This window comes from Rhinolophus hipposideros (genome assembly GCF_964194185.1).
Source record: "Rhinolophus hipposideros genome assembly, chromosome: 3".
In the NCBI taxonomy this organism is placed as follows: domain Eukaryota; kingdom Metazoa; phylum Chordata; class Mammalia; order Chiroptera; family Rhinolophidae; genus Rhinolophus; species Rhinolophus hipposideros.
The window spans coordinates 98,109,708-98,125,904 of record NC_138049.1 but is presented as its reverse complement, the minus strand read 5'-3'; the positions used below and the strand labels follow the sequence as shown (position 1 = coordinate 98,125,904).

At 41.3% G+C, this 16,197-nt stretch overlaps 1 protein-coding gene across 3 annotated transcripts in view; it reads left to right on the top strand.

Annotated features, from left to right (window-relative positions):
* The first annotated feature begins 1,262 nt into the window (after positions 1-1,262).
* The window catches only part of LOC308495804 (adenylate cyclase type 10-like), a 29,648-nt gene continuing 14,713 nt past the window's right edge, over positions 1,263-16,197 (top strand). The window contains exons 1-10 of one of the 3 annotated variants that reach the window (XM_081044208.1): positions 3,471-6,453; positions 6,558-6,747; positions 7,231-7,286; positions 8,234-8,387; positions 8,550-8,739; positions 9,529-9,615; positions 10,806-11,077; positions 11,614-11,753; positions 12,676-12,804; positions 15,106-15,378. In XM_081044208.1, the coding sequence (XP_080900334.1) occupies positions 6,420-6,453; positions 6,558-6,747; positions 7,231-7,286; positions 8,234-8,387; positions 8,550-8,739; positions 9,529-9,615; positions 10,806-11,077; positions 11,614-11,753; positions 12,676-12,804; positions 15,106-15,378 (1,525 nt within the window). In that variant the 5' untranslated portion in view covers positions 3,471-6,419. The other 2 variants (XM_081044209.1, XM_081044210.1) reach the window with 2 other exon arrangements.

Sequence of the window (16,197 nt, the reverse complement as noted above, 5' to 3'; positions counted from 1 at the left end):
CAGGGTGTCAACAAACACTTAATAGAAAATTCAGGTTTGAGAGATATAGAAGATATACAAACCAGTGTACTTTGAATAAAAACTGTTTGACTTTAAACCTAAATGCCAGGTTTTCTTTTTGTTTGTTTGTTTTTAGATTTTATTGGGGATGGGGAACAGGACTTTATTGGGGAACAGTGTGTACTTCCAGGACTTTTTTCCAAGTCCAGTTGTCCCTTCAATCTTAGTGGGCCTTCAATCCCACATGGGCCATTGGGTGTTGACACTCCGTACTTCCAGGACTTTTTTCCAAGTCAAGTTGTACCTTCAGTCTTAGTGTCCCTTCAATTCTACATGGGCCATTGGGTGTTGACACTCCATGCTCCTAACACCGAAGGCTGCCGGTTCGATTCCTACATGGGCCAGTGGGCTCTCAACCACAAGGTTGCCAGTTCAACTCCTCGAGTCCCGCAAGGGATGGTGGGCAGTGCCCCCCGCCACCAAGATTGAACAGGCACCTTGAGCTGAGCTCCCGGATGGCTCAGTAGGTTGGAGCGCGTCCTCTCAGCCACAAAATTGCCAGTTTGACTCACACAAGGGATGGTGGGCTGCGCCCCCTGCAACTAGCAATGGCAACTGGACCTGGAGCTGAGCTGCGCCCTCTACAACTAAGACTGAAAGGACAACAGCTTGAAGCTGAATGGCACCCTCCACAACTAAGATTGAAGGGACAACTTGACTTGGAAAAAAGTTCTGGAAGTACACACTGCTCCCCAATAAAGTCCTGTTCCCTCTCCCCAATAAAATCTAAAACAAACAAACAAAAAAACCCTGGCATTTAGGTTTAAAGTCAAACAGTTTCTATTCAAAGTGCACTGGTTTGTATATCTTCTATATGTCTCAAACCTGAATTTTCTTTTAAGTGTTTGTTGACACCCTTAAGTTAGTTTCTCATACTCACCATGGAATGTGTCACTAAGATTCCTAAACATGATACTGAGAGTTGAAGATACAGGCAGGGTAACTCACTGTGTCTTTGTAGATTGATGAAGGCCAACCTATGGAGTATATATCCGAACTCCGTACCGTGACTATGGTTTTAGTCAACCTAGAGTTCCACAAGACAGCGTGGGTGTTGCGTTTCTGTCATCTTATCCAGGAGGCTGCTTTATACATCTCCACAGTCATAGAGACAAGGGGTGGCCAGCTGATCCGGATCTTTATGGTTGAGAAAGTAAGTACAAGGGAACTTGATCCATCAGCCTTAAAGGGAAGTGAGGAATAGTAGTCGAGTGTGACCAGTTTGCCTCTCACATAACACAGGCATAAGTCAGATTCCTTGCTGCTTATTTTGTAGCAAGCTATTTTACATTCAGACTTCAACTAATAATAGTTAAGGATGGGATGTTCTAGTTAATTTAATTGTCAGGCTAATTGAGGGTAACTCTTTATATCCTCTTCTGATTCAATTCTTGTTGAAAAATCCTTGTGAAAGCATGAAGAATGTTTTTCTGCCTCTATTAGGAAAATCAATGTAATCAGATCTAAGATAATTGAGGAGCTTGAAAAAGAGCAGTATCATCATACTTGACATTATAGGTGGAGAAAATGGGGTCACATAGACTTAGCTCAAGGTATAGACAGTAGAGATTGAATTTTTGAGAAGTTCTTGGTATTAATTTTTCTTACGTTTTAAATTTAGTTCTTAGAACAGTTAGTTAAATTAAGATTTTTATGTCTTTTTACATCTCCATGTTGATTTGACCCAGAATGTTCATTTCATGAATCTTGTAGACTCCTACATTCCTAACAGAAGACCAGTCAGGAAAGGGTCTGGCTTCCTTCAGGGAAGCTGGTTCAGTTGAAGCAAGCCGTAGTCCTTTCCCAGGTAAACACTCTTGTCTTTTCTTGCCATCTGTCCCAGGGCTGCGTGTTCTTCTGTGGTTTTGGCCTTCCTGGGGATAAGAAGCCAGATGAGTGTGCACGTGCCCTGGAGAGCTCCTTCAGCATCTTCCGCTTCTGCTGGGAGAATCTTGCTGAGATCAAGTGAGGAGGAAGGTGGGGGCAGAGAGGAGCTTCTCAGACCCCCGGGGGCTCTGACCCCAGGCAGGGTCGGAGGCAGTCATAACAGCAGGGTTTGAAGGTATCCATCATCTGCCTAAGGGGAGGGAACATGCTAAGGGAAGTCAGCAAACAAGATCTACTATGAAATCACTAGTTACAGAACAGTGTACTAGATACCCCGAGTAAATGAAGATAAGTTTCCATCCAATGGAGAAGGCGGTTGGAGAGGGGGAGGAACAGAATACACATAGCAAGATTCAAGACAATGCAAAGGAACAAACAAACAAGTGTATAAATTAATAGAACACAAATAATATATCTGTATGTGGAGGGAATGCAGAACAAAGGCTGCCTGTCTACAGGGAGAGGAGGTCTCTAGGTAGGAAGGGACCACGCTGGTTAGTGCTCTTCTCTGCTTTTCACTCTTGGTCTTTCCCAGGCCCATTGATTTTTCTGGAATTCACACTGATCTGATCACTCTCCTCCACATGCACCGCACCTCCCACCTTCTGTAAAAGCCTAGTCCTAATGAAGGGAGAGAAAATTTCATTTTCCCACTAGTTTTACTATGACAAGGTTGGTGTGAATTTTTCTAAATGACTCTTTTTTCCTCTAGAAAGCTGTGGGAAAGGTGTATACATGAATGGATTTCAAAAACAGTTATTTCTAATGTTAACATTGGGTCAAAGATTTGTTTGCTTGCCATACTTATTCAAGATAAATATAATTATATCACATTTATATAGTGCTTTAACATTTATAGAATAATACATGCTACCAGTGTGAAAACGTTTATCTCTTTTACACACGAGGAAACTAAGGCCACAGAAGAGAAGTTGCTAGCACACAGCAGAGCTGGTAATAAAACCCAAACCTTCTGTCCTCAATTTCTGTGTCATTTTCATTATTCCACAGCCTCTTATAAAATGCAAATACTCCCCAAAAGGGATATCATATATTACCAGTGTAATATAATTATAGAGGTATACTCATAGAATGTTAGTACTGCAAAGAACTTAGATGATCTGATCCAGCTCCTTATTTTACAGATACTTAGATGCTACAGTTTGCTTCATAGATATTCAGACACTTAGCCGAAGACAGATATGTGGTGGCACTTCTTTCAGGCTTGGTGGGATCTACAGATACTCCAACAGCCGCCTTTCCTATCTTATCTCCAGTCTGGGTGTGCTGCGCCCTCCCTTCCAGTGCTGATCTGGTCTGCCCTTGAATTCTGCATTGACCTGTGGCCTTCAAAAGTCCCGCCCTTTGCACTTACTCCTCACTGAGATGGCCATTGCTTTGGCCTTTGGAGGTGGTCTTACAATGCCCTTAAGGATGCCTTCTATGATTCTTAGGGCATAACTTGGCTCTTTTAGTCTTCTTTAGTTTAGAATATAGTCGATGAATAGAGCTATATAGGATGTTAGAATTTCCTTAATCTGACTTCTTTAATTTAAGGAAACTGAGATCCAGAGGTTATGTTGGTAAACCAAATAGCTTGACAATGCCAGAGCCTGAAAGCTAGTTTCAAGGTCAGTGTTTTTTCCCTTGAAGATCATTACTAATTCGATAATGTTCCAAGATGTATTTGTTAGAACATCAGTTCCTTGGTAACTCATGAAAACAATATTTTCATGGCCAAATATGTTTGGGAAGTGATGCAAACTATTTTTCCTTCTTGGAGGTTGACAATATACATCAACGTCAAAGGTTCTGAGTAGCCCTACAGTAAAGAAATTCGCGATATTTTGTTTTACTCAACATTCCCCAAATTTACTGGCTCACCAAACACTTTTCTCCAGCATCTATAAACATCAAGAAGAATGAATGTGCTAAGGAGCGTATTTTGGGAAATGCTGCTCTAACGAGATGCTGAAGCTGGCCTTCTTCACCGCAGTTCAAGTCTCAGAGGGGCCTGTGTGGCCTCACGAGCAGATGCCATTGCTTATGCCCCTGCAGCACATCAGCCTCTCTCAGACCCCAAACCACATCCCGAATCTCCTTTTTCCATGACCCTCTTCACCTTGGGTCATCTCCTAAATTCTTTCTAATCTGAGAAATACCTTCAATTTTCAACTCATTTATAGAAGAAAGATGATTTCCACCATCCAGTGATTGATACGGTTGCTTTGGTTTGTGACTATTTCTCCAGGATATTTTTGAGACCCAGGGAGTGCAGTCTCAGAATCTCATTATTATAGTTTTTTAACACCGGAACTACTTTAGGTATATTGTATACTTTATGTATAATTATACATATTGAAGAAAGGATATATTCTTCATCAATGAAGAGTATTTTTTAAAAAAGGAACATAGACTGCTAGGAAGAGCCAGGGGGATTATAAAGTACAATAGAAAGAAATAAGAAGTAACCAAATGAGAAAAGTATTATTTCATTATTATCATCTTGTTAATGGCTGGGTTTCTCAAATGCATAAATACATTCATTCAACCAGCGTTCGTCACACACAGCTATGAACCACGCATTGTTCTGGGTGTGATGGCATAAAGAGAAATAAGACGCTATCTCCTCAGCTAAATAAATAACTACCTTTAACACAATGAAATTTAAATGCAGGAATGAAGTGCTGTAGGAATTGCAACCAAGTGCTATGGAAAGAAACAGTTGATTCTCACCAGAGGTACTAGGAAAGCCTTGACCATACAGGTAACTTCTGAGCCAGGTTGAGAAGGAAAGGATTCAGTAGGTGGGGAAAGTAGGAAAGCGCATTCAAGACAAAGGAAGCATCATGAAATGTTAGAAAATGTTCAGTCTTGTTCTTGGTCTGGCAACAGGACCAATTGCCTGTTTTTTTTCTTGGGGGGGAGGGTCTCTTTTATTCACCCTGGGCAATGGGCCCAGTGAATGAATAAAGGGTCTTCAATCCTGTCCTTACAGGGAGGCACAAGACTTTTAATGTCTCAGAGACAAAAACATTGGGATTGTTGTCACTATTCACACTCTACGAACAACTGAAAGTTGTTATTTGTAGATTTAACTTGAAACTGCTCATTGCACCCTTTCTTCATCCACATATCTTGTTATCTGTCGCATGAAATTTTCGCATCAGTTGAGTAAATCTACTCATTCTCTGTTATGTATGAATTGCTCATTGCCACCTTTGAGCCTTTTCGTCATCTGGAACAGTATATGTCCTCTTTTTAAATAATTCATATTTTCAGTACTTTTTCAGCCATGGCCTAGGAAGGACCACTTCTCCTTTCACCTCTCCCTACTCCAAGCATCTTCTGTACTCTAGCCTTCTTGAACTATTTAGTTTTGCAGAAACACACCGGGCTTTTCAAAACCTGTGTCTTTTCCCACTAGACAGAATGCTGTTGCCACACTTGGGCAGTATTTCAAGTTTTAAGGTCTGATATTATATCCTCTCCTTTATGAGTACACTTTCTACTCTGCAGTTAATGCATCCCTTCTTGTCACTCTGTTAGTTTGCTGCACTGATTCCTAAGATGTAGTATTTATCTTACTAACTTGTAAATATAAATATGTCTTTTCACCTCCCTCGATCCCTACCACCCTCCACCCCAGACAGACTTCTCCAGGGCAGGGTAGTTTTATATAGGTCTTGCTGTATAAATACCCAGCCCAATGCTAGGTACCGTACATACTTCTCAATGCTTATTAAATGAATGAATGTTTGCAGGCATGAATGAATGAGAAAATACTGCTCATTTAAAAAAATTATTCTGAAGACTCATTTGCTTCGGGAAGCCTTCCATCAGCAGCCTGACATTCTGATTATTCCCATACTCTGACATTCTAGCATTATTTGATCCATGAACCCTGTTCTGCCATCTGTTGCTCTATTTAATTTGGGAGTTTTACCTGAGGCAGCGTGGTATAGTGGATGTAACACGGGTCTAGGCGTCAGGAGGCCTGGATTCTCATTCTGACTCTCCTGTTGACTTTTGCTGTGTAACTCTGGGAAAGTTAATTAACTCCTTCAGTTTTTTTTCTTTTGTCAAATATTTGCTCCACATACGAGTACATACCTCACATGTTTGTTGTTAATTATCCCTTAAAGGATCAGGTGAGGTCATCAATTTGAAAGAACTTCAAAAAGCATATATGAAGTATCTGATAGATATAAGGTATTTTTAGTCTTTTTACTAATAATGACCCCCCCACTGAAATTCCTGGAGTAGGGGGACCATTCTGTTTCCATCACAAGTTGTAGACTGACAGCTGCCTCTGGCCTTTTCCATCTGAGCTCTAAATCTAGACTTCTGGATATAGTGGTGGCAGACCTAGTGTCTGCCCTGGAGGCTTCGGACTGTGTTTACCCATCGTTGCTTTCCTGATCCTCAGGCTCGTCTCCGTCGGTATCACCAATGGACCCGTATTCTGTGGCATGGTTGGGGCCGTAGCAAGACATGAATATACAGGTAGAATAAGACACGGGCCTGTTGGTTCTGTGACTTAGGGGGTAAAGGTGGAGGAGGTGATCCAGAAATTCTCTATCCTTGTTTTCACTGTCTCCTTGACACAGTTATTGGCCCGAAAGTAAGCCTTGTGGCCAGAATGATAACTGCTTATCCAGGTTTGGTGTCCTGTGATGAGGTAATATATCAAAGATCCATGCTACCTGCTTACAACTTCAAGAAACTGCCAGAGAAGATGATGAAAAACATCTCCAACCCAGGGAAGATGTATGAATATCTTGGTCATAGAAGATGTGTGTGAGTGTCATTGTGTGATATTTCCTTCTGATCTCTTTTACAGAATCAGGGCCTGAGAGTAATCAGTGTTTGATTGTATGAAATTAGAAAGAAAGATGCTTCTAGGACCGGCCTGTTGGAATAAGAGACATAAGGGGACGGTTTAGTGTCTGAGCTCTTCAACTTTTATGTTTAGCTCTTAGCTAGTTCCTCAGTGGACCTCAACAGGAATAGCAATAGGTCATTAATCTATATGTTCTTTCTTCTTTGCATACTTCACACAGTATATTTATTTCCTAGAACTTGGAACAATCAATAATACTTCTGCCCTCCCTATTCCCCAAATTTTCAAATTTTTAAAACTCTTTTATACAGAACTCTGTACCTCTTGAGTTATCTGAAAACACTTGCTTATGAGGACAATTTCTCCTGTCTATTTAGAGATATATTATCTATCCCAGACTATTTTTTAATAGACACATTTCCATTTGCCCTTCTTCCTAGAATGTTTGGGAAGAGAGATTTGGCCAGAGAGAGAAATAAAAATCACCCTTTGTTAGGTGAGTTTTTTCCTACCTTAAATTATATGTTTTTTCAGCTATAGATGATTAAATGTGATTAAAAAAACAACATTCAAGACTAAATGCTTCTAAGCTTGTATTAACCATTAGAAAGCAGCCTCTTAGTGAATTTAATGTTAATTTTGAAGAGGACTTGCCTTTTCTTTTCCATGCTAAATGTTTAAGTTTCAGGTGGAGTTGTATCACTTTGCCTGAGAAGTACCAACGTTTAGTAATAATCTTTGTAAATAAGAGTTCAGCTGTAGAGATCTGATCAGCTTGCTGTGCTTCACCTGTAGAGGGAAATGCCCTCATCCTTAAATAGTGATGATAGCAGCAGGACTGTTGCCACTCTATCTTTATACTTACTCTACCTATATCTGTTAGTCCATTGTCTTTACATAGCAGTGACAGACTTTAAAAACTAAATAATTATTATGGAAATTTTTACAAAAAGCTAAGAAGATAGAGTAGCCTCATGTTCATGTGGGGCCTGGTTCTCCTGAATGTCATTTCTTAAGCTCTGGAGCAAATCACCAAGTCCAACACACATGTCTGTGTACCGTGTTTCCCCGAAAATAAGCCCCAGTTAAGGTCTCAGCCAGACGGACGCATTTAGTACGTTATAACGATGTTCCAGAAGGAGATGACATGACTGTATTTGAATAAATGCAGATTGTTGTACGTGAAAAAATAAGACATCCCCTGAAAATACACCCTAATGGAGCAAAAATTAATATAAGACCCGGTCTTATTTTCGGGGAAACACGGTAGTCCAGAGTTAATTTTCTGGAAAGAGATGTGTGAAGCCTCATCAAAGAATGGGATTCTGCCAGGGATTCGGGTGGGGGATTGGGGAGAGCCATTCTGAGACTTAACTTTGCACATTAATTCAAACAAAGAGTGCCTATGAAAAAGTACAGGAGTGTTAGGTGCTCTCTCTACAGATCGGGAGAAAGAACTGGAAGACTTCCGAATGGCACAGCAGGGGTGTTTGCACCAGAAGAAGGGACAAGCAGTTCTGTATGAAGGTGGAAAAGGCTATGGAAAAAGTCAGCTGTTGGCTGAAATAAACTTCCTGGCCCAGAAAGACGGGCACAGGTAAAGACTACTGCCTTCTGACTTAGGGTCTGCTTCTCTCGAGGCTGCTGTCCCTTTCTGGTGAGACTCTTCTGTCATTAGATTGAGCACGCTTGTGCTGGTGGAGTGAGTAACCTCTCTGTGGGTCAGTGGACTCCCTGTGACCGTGGTAACATTCCCCAGGGTGTTGCCATTGAAGCTGAAGGAAGCAGATTCCACGCAGTGCTTCTATGCCATTCAGACCCTCATGGCCATCTTCTTTGAGCTTGACACATGCCCAGCCTATGACCGGCAAGAGTGCCTGCAAAAACAGCTCCATGGAATGGTGGAGAAGCCGCTTCACTGCCTCTTTAACGGCCTCTTCTTTGTAAAGGTGATGAAGGCAGTGGCTTTGTGAATTGGATTACTAATGTTAGTTTACCCAGGATTGTCTTCTAATCCAGTAGCCTTAGGCCATATATATGCTAAGAATACATATAGTTAGCAATGGCAGCATTGAGGTTTGAAACCCCTTTGACACCAAAACCCAGCCTTTCTCTTTTTTGAGGAGAGTGAATTCCAGGACTGATGTACACTTGCTAGTTGTATGTCCTAGCCCTCTGCCTCTGAACCTCAATTTTTTCACCTTCACCATGAGGAGTATAATATTGGTGTGGGTTTTATAATCTGTCCCTCAGCAGAGCCCTGTCTTAAGGCAGGTTTTCCCTGGCCACCGTGGTGGAGGAGCAGCCCCACTTTGGCTCCGAGGTAGCTAATGTGCCTCAGCCTCGCACAGGAAACAGTGTTAGAAGATGTCCACCGCAGTTGTTTCTGAGACGTCTCCTGCGCTCATTTGTCCTGGTATAATTGGAGTACCTGGGGTATTGGAGCTGTCCAAAGTGGCATTGCTAAGTCCAACCCGTCATTTTACTCCTTCGTCATGACCCTTTAAGGGTCTGCCGGAGTCTGGTATGGAAAGGAGCTCTCACTCTCTTAAATGCCAATGGACTTTCAGTCTCACCCTCTGAGCTGTATATCGATGTTTGTAACACTAGGCCCAATACTACAGAAACCCATTCTCACTCAAAATAGAATCATTTTTCTGTTCTCTTTGGAGAAGCTGTATATTTTTTTTTTAGATTGTCATTTTTGATGCTAATATAGGAATAATTTTCCTGGTCAGTTTCCTTTGTCCTTCAAAGTTTCACACATGGATGACCTGGCCAGACAAAGGAAGATTAAGGAGTGTTTTTTTCAAGTGCTACAAGAGGTGGGTACTTTTGCTACATATCAGTAACTCTTAATATGTGGAGATAGTTTTATGCTCATTTTAATCTATCAACATCACACCTTGACTTAGGCATTTCTTGACCTGCCCATTTGTTGATGTCTTCATTGTATCTATAACCTTGAATCCATCCTATAGCACAGCATACACTAAAAGGTCTTTGCTCTTTCCCGATCCTGTTTCTCAATGAAATTTTAGTAACTTAATTTAAAATGGTAGTTTCTAAATGCAGATGGATAGCTATTAAAAATACTAATACTCAGGCCCCAATTCAGGATTACAGAATCAAAAAGCTACATGAGCAGAAACAGATGTAGCCATTCTGGAAAGCCATCGAGAACCTAGTCAAATGTTAACAACATGCATCCTCTAGACCCAGCAGTTCCACTCCTGGATATGTATCCCAGGGAGTCTGTTCGTTGCAGTGTTTGCCTGTGGAGACTCGGGAGGCGTTGCCATGAACTCATGTAGGAACACAATGGAGTGTAATGCAGAAGTTAGAGGTCAGGGAATAGGAGAACAACAACACAGGGCGATCTTAAAAACAGCCCTGAATAAAGAGAGAGAGAGAGAAATAATGAGATCTGTAATACAGTAGCATTTATACGATTTTCTAGACAAAACAACCCCGTTTTATAAGAACAAATTACAAACAGAAGGCTAAACAATAAAATTAAAATAGTTACCTGTGGCAGTAGGGAGTGGAATGGGTGTGGGGCATGTGGAGAAAAGTGAATATACTTTGTTTAAGTCTCCATGAGTGGGGCGTGGTAATTGGTAGTGTTAGTAAGCTCTCCCAGGTGATTCTGATGTGTGTCCTGGTTTGGAAATTGCTGGTTTAAAGTATGAATTCCCACACATTTTGAAGCCTTGCCAAAATGAAATATTTGAAAGCTTTAAGTTTGATTTGGAGAATATTTTGATGCTTATTTCTCTTTTCAGTTAGAATATTTTCTTGTCCAAAGAAACGCAGTACACATCTTTGGGAATTAGATATACAGGCTATATTTCATATTTATAAAGTAAAATATTTGCTGGATTTAGGATACATTTTACTCTGAAAACCCCAGCACTTGTTGACATTTTATTTAAATTGTTGATGGGAAATTGCAGATCAGGTGACTTCATTTCTAATTAGAGGTTGTCATTATTTCTTTTGCTGTTATTTCCAGGCAGTGAGGGAAGCGCCGCTGATTTTCCTTCTTGACGAGGCCCAGCATCTGGATGCAGCTTCCTGGGAGTTTTTGGGAACCTTGCTCTCCCATGTGCCCATCCTCATGGTGATGACGCTGACGCCTCCCTTCACCTTGTGCGGCTGGGCCCAGCACTTCCTGCGGAGCCCTCAGGCTCTCCTGGTGCCCATTGCCAAGTTAGCAGTGAATTCACTGTTGAGAATGGCATGTTGGGAACTGAGGGTGGTGAGCATCCCCCGAGAGCTGCAGATGTGAGTGTGTCGGGCCAGCTGGGCACTTCATTAAGGGAGGAGCCAGTACCATATATCAGGGAGAAGGCTCAGGTCCCACAGAACCAGAGCTGGGGGAAGAGAATGGCATCAGGAGCCATGAGGAGACCCAAGACTAGATGTAAAGGTGGTCAATGTCATGGTAAGCCCGGAAGGGCCTACCCCCTTGGGCTAGCCCGCCAGACGTTCCCAGGACAGTTAGGACTTGGATGGCTTGCTGCATGTGTCAGTTATGTGTAGTCAGGCCAGTTTCTGCCAGGCCCTTTAGCAATAGGACGTTAGTTCCTTTTAGCATCAATAGAAGCAAAATAGTTAAGAAAGAAAAGTTACTGCCAAAATACATTTCAAAGCCAATCATCATTTTTGTTTACATTTCTGTGCTGCTGTTTTCCTCCATTAGTATATATCAAGAGCTCAATGCAACAACAGAAGAAATCTTCCTATTGTGAAATAGCCTTATGCTTGCCTCTCTTCAAGTGGGCATCTTTAGTCAGCAATCCCTACTTACCTCTCTACAGCTACATTCTCCACAGGTGCTTGGGAAACCCCCTCTACTGTGAGGTCCTATGCCAGGACCTTCTCTCTAAGGACATATTGCTCTTTCATGCCGTACAAAAGGAGGAGGAGGAGGAGAACAGCAAGTGGGAAACCTTCTCGGGTAAGCTTAGCTTCTCAGGGGTTGGCCCTGGTCCGGCTGCTGGAATTCATGTTAAGCATGGCATCACCCAGCCCTTATAAGACACATACCTATTCTCTGCTGGCACTGTCGGCAAGATTAGGCCTTCCTGGCTCAGTGCACTATGCAAATAATATGTAACTATGGTGCAAACACTAAATACCTGCCTCAGATAACTTAATTGAGTCGATCAATCTTCTGTAGTTCCTTTGCAAGCAGCACAGGTGGTGGGGATAGGAAAATAGGATCTATAAATATGACAGTCCACTAGAAGGGATTTATAAACATGAGAGTTCAATAAAGAATTGCACATTACTTAAGAGAAGAATGCCTTGAGGATTTGGATGGGGGAAATGGGAGAAGGGATGAGGGCGGGAGAGGAAGAAAGGAGTAGAAGTATGTGTAAATCCAGAAAGGCTTCCTAGAGCTATGATTTACTACCGTGTTTCTCCGAAAATAAGACCTACCTGGACCATCAGCTCTAATGCATCTTTTGGAGCAAAAATTAATATAAGACCTGATATTATATTATATTATATTATATTATATCATATTATATTATATAAGATTGGGTCTTATTTTACTATAATTTTTGCTCCAAAAGACGCATTAGAGCTGATCGTCCAGCTAGGTCTTATTTTCAGGGTAACACGGTAGAAGTGAGGACTATTGGAAGGTAAATAGGAAGAATGAGAATGTTAGATACCATTGGTACAGAAAATGCTGTTTGTTTCTAAGAGGAAATCAGAGGACAGGCAGGATGAGGTAAAGCACTTTAAACGTAATAGGCTCCATTCATCTTCATCCTTTTAGTTTCTTGACTAAATTCTTGTACTGTTCTGCTTTTAAACCTACAGTTGCTGAGCATGGTGCTTTCTTCAGCCACAGTCTTTTTCCCTTACAGCCAGTGCCATGAAATCCACAGTGTACAGTATTTCTCCTGCCAGCTCTGAAGAAGACAGGGAACTTTATGTCTGCACAGTCAAGGACGATGTGAATTTGGATACGGTGCTTCTCCCACCATCGTTAAAAGGCAGGTCCCTTGAACTCAAGTGTACCAATAACACGTTGCAATTAGTGATTTGGTGGGTGATCGAGCATAAGTCTCTTATTATCATGCTAGCTTCATTGTTTTTCTAAAAAAAGAAGCCTGCCTTCCAGACATAAGTTCTGGCGCTACCTGAAGAGTCCTTTAAAGACTTGTAATGCTATTTGAGTAACGGTTTACTGTAGTGAGCCCATTATTCTCTTTTGGGCTAACTGGTAGCCTGGACAATTTTTTCAGCTGTTTAATGAAAAGTATGTTCGCAGTTTCCCTTTCTGCATATTCCTATGCTGGAGGAGACAGTAAGCAAGGGCCATAATGTTGCTGAAATTTAAGAAAATCCATGTGCTAGTGAAGAGGCAGTGTTAACGCACATTGCAGGAGTTTAATAAAAAGAGTCCAGTTTGTAATGATTAATGAGATAAAGAAGCCATTAGAATGGGGTAGGCATAACTGGACAGGGATGTTCTTTTTAGAGGTGAGATTTTCTTTTCATATTCTACTCAAGTGTTTGATGACCATGTATTAAGCCCTCTGGAGGGCCATGATGGTGAATAAGCACACCTTCAAGTAAAGTAGGTCTTGCTGAGACTATGGCATGTGCATGTGAAACAGCAGTACAGAACAGCACGGGGGGATTTCCTGGAGTCAGGAAATCCTGGATACTGTCAGCTCCTCCACTTACTGGCTGTGGAACCTTAGGTAAATGAATTAACTTATGTAAGTCTTAGTCTTCTCATCACTCACACGTGGGCAATGGTGTGGTTCCTACCTCATGGGGTTAGTTGAGGATTAAATGAAATAAATCATGATACATAATAAGTATTCAATGAATGTTAGCTATTATAAGCTATCCACTGTGGAGGATTTAGGTCCACCTAGACAGTTCACACTCCTACAACTACGATAGGCCACGCTTGGCAATGGCTTTACCAACTTAGAAGAATGCAAGTCAGGAAACACAGCATCCTAACAGAGCAGCAGCAGCAGGTTTTCTTCAGTGAGAGTCCTCATAGTAGTTTCCACTGCTATTCTCTGGAGCATCAAAGAACAGCTGAGGTGAGATGGCATGAGACCATGATGAATGGGGTGCTGAGAAGCCCCACGCCCCCACTAGGAACTGGTGTCTCCTATAACAGCCTCATGGGCATAGCTTCCAGGCCCTGAAAGGGACATGACCGGTTATAAGATTTACTACACCCAAGGAAGCCCAAAGCTGTGGCTGTTCCTGTTGTTGTTCCTGGTTCCTGATGGCAAACTGAATAAACTGGGACCACATATTTATAGCTCATTCACAGCTTTCCTAATCCAAATTCAGTTTCCAGTCAGGGAACAGGAACATTCTTAGCGTAGGCAATGTTACCTGGTAACTCAGCTGATGTTCTAAGTTTATCAGGATCCTGGAAACAGCTAGAAAGTCAAACCAAGGTCGGCATTGTGCACAAAGAGGGAAAAGGGATTTGTTAATTCCTAAGTTAAAATTAATAGCTCAGTCCACAATGTTTTGGTCTAAACGAAAGGCCAAAGCTAGATTGTGAAAGGCCACATAAGTTATGAACGTATTTAAGGAGACTGACATGATTATATTTGTACTTTAAGTATATAACTCCACCACTGGCTAATATGTTATTGGGATAAGAAACAGAATAAATTGGAGATGTTCAAAACAAGGTATTATAGTGATCCAGGTGAAAATGACTCCTTATACTAAAGTTATTTAGGAGGAAACACGCAAGATCATTTAGAAGGAAGATGAGTGGGTGACCAGTTGGTCATGAGGAAAAAGAAAAGGTTTAGAATTATTTCAAAATTTTGGGCTTGGTGACTTACTGGTTTGATATGCACTGCTTTAATGTATGGGTCAGAATATGGAGAGATTTACTATTAATATAACATTTGGCGTTAAGATCTTTATTGGAGTTCTGAGACCAGGAAGCCTGGCCTCCCTGTTTAGTTGAAAGTAAGGAGGAAAGAGTCTGAGTACTTCTGTGCCATGAAAATGGGAAGAATTATTAGTATAGCTGAATGATTCAGAGCATCGCTTTGGGTCTACCAACAAAAGGCTTTGGTGATCATGGGGGAACAGTTTCAGTGGTGACAATCTGACTGTTGTTGGTTGAAGAATGAGGACAAACAAGGACAGGGAGATAAGGCTCTTTCAAGAGGTTTGGCTGAGAGGACAAGAGGTGACAAAAAGCAAGCCTTTATATATTTTTAAATGAACAGATTTTCAACACAGTGCATTCCATGTTAGTAGAAAGCTTGTTCATTCCTGATTTTTCCCTCCAGAAATAGCAGTAAATCAGCTAGATCAACTGAGCCCAGAAGAGCAGCTGCTGATGAGATGTGCTGCAGTCATTGGCCATTCCTTCCACGTAGACCTGCTGCAGCACCTCTTGCCTGGCTGGGATAAACATAAGCTACTTAGGGTGCTGAGGGCCCTTGTGGACACACACGTGCTCCACTGGAGCAACCAGAGCCCGGAGCGTCCTGCTGAGCCAACATTAGTGCCTTCTTCTATCGAGATTATTGAGCAGACCAGAGAGGAAGAGGAAAAGTTGGGTGAGGAAGAGCTGCTCCCTTGTTCCCAGGCCTGGACTGAAAGCTCGGGGTGGGGTATCTGTGCTGAGAAAGAGCGCCAATATCATATATCAAGGGCCTCAGTCTCTTAAAGCTTATGGCTGAGAAATGGGGGAACACACACAATTATTTTAATCATGAGGGAACCATGGTTACAGTGAATGAATAGCCTGTATATTTCAGAATTGTCTTAATTTCAAGAATTCTAGCTCCTTGTGAACCCCAGGTGGTAAGTAATTGTGTGTTTGATTTTTGGTTCAGAAAATATTGCCATAATCTTTTATTGGCTTCTAGATATAAATAGTAAGAAAAAAGGATAAACTATTCCTCATTTTAGGAATTCACAAAGAAGATAAATACATGTGCTATTGAAACAGACATGAACAAATTAAGATATATATATATAAAAATACGTATATATTTATATATCTATAATAGCTCGCAATCTCATATTTTCCACATGAAAAAATAAAATTGTGGCATAGAATACCCAAAACACATATAATCCGCAGATAGTTTCCTTTTGACTTTGAAATATGTTGGGCCTTCTATTTGAACACAGCATTTCTGATGATTTGACGTTTATAATAATTTGTAGTAAAAAAAAACAGCTCATTTTAGGAGGAACAACTAAGAAATCTACTTCTGTACCATAGGGATCATTTCTTCCCTGTGGTACGTTATATAGATATGGTCAGCATCACTCTCAGATTGGTATAAAATTCTTTATACAAAGTAGGCAGTAATATCTGACAGGGATTATACATGAAGTTTCTTATAAACGAGCAGCATGTGCTTGGG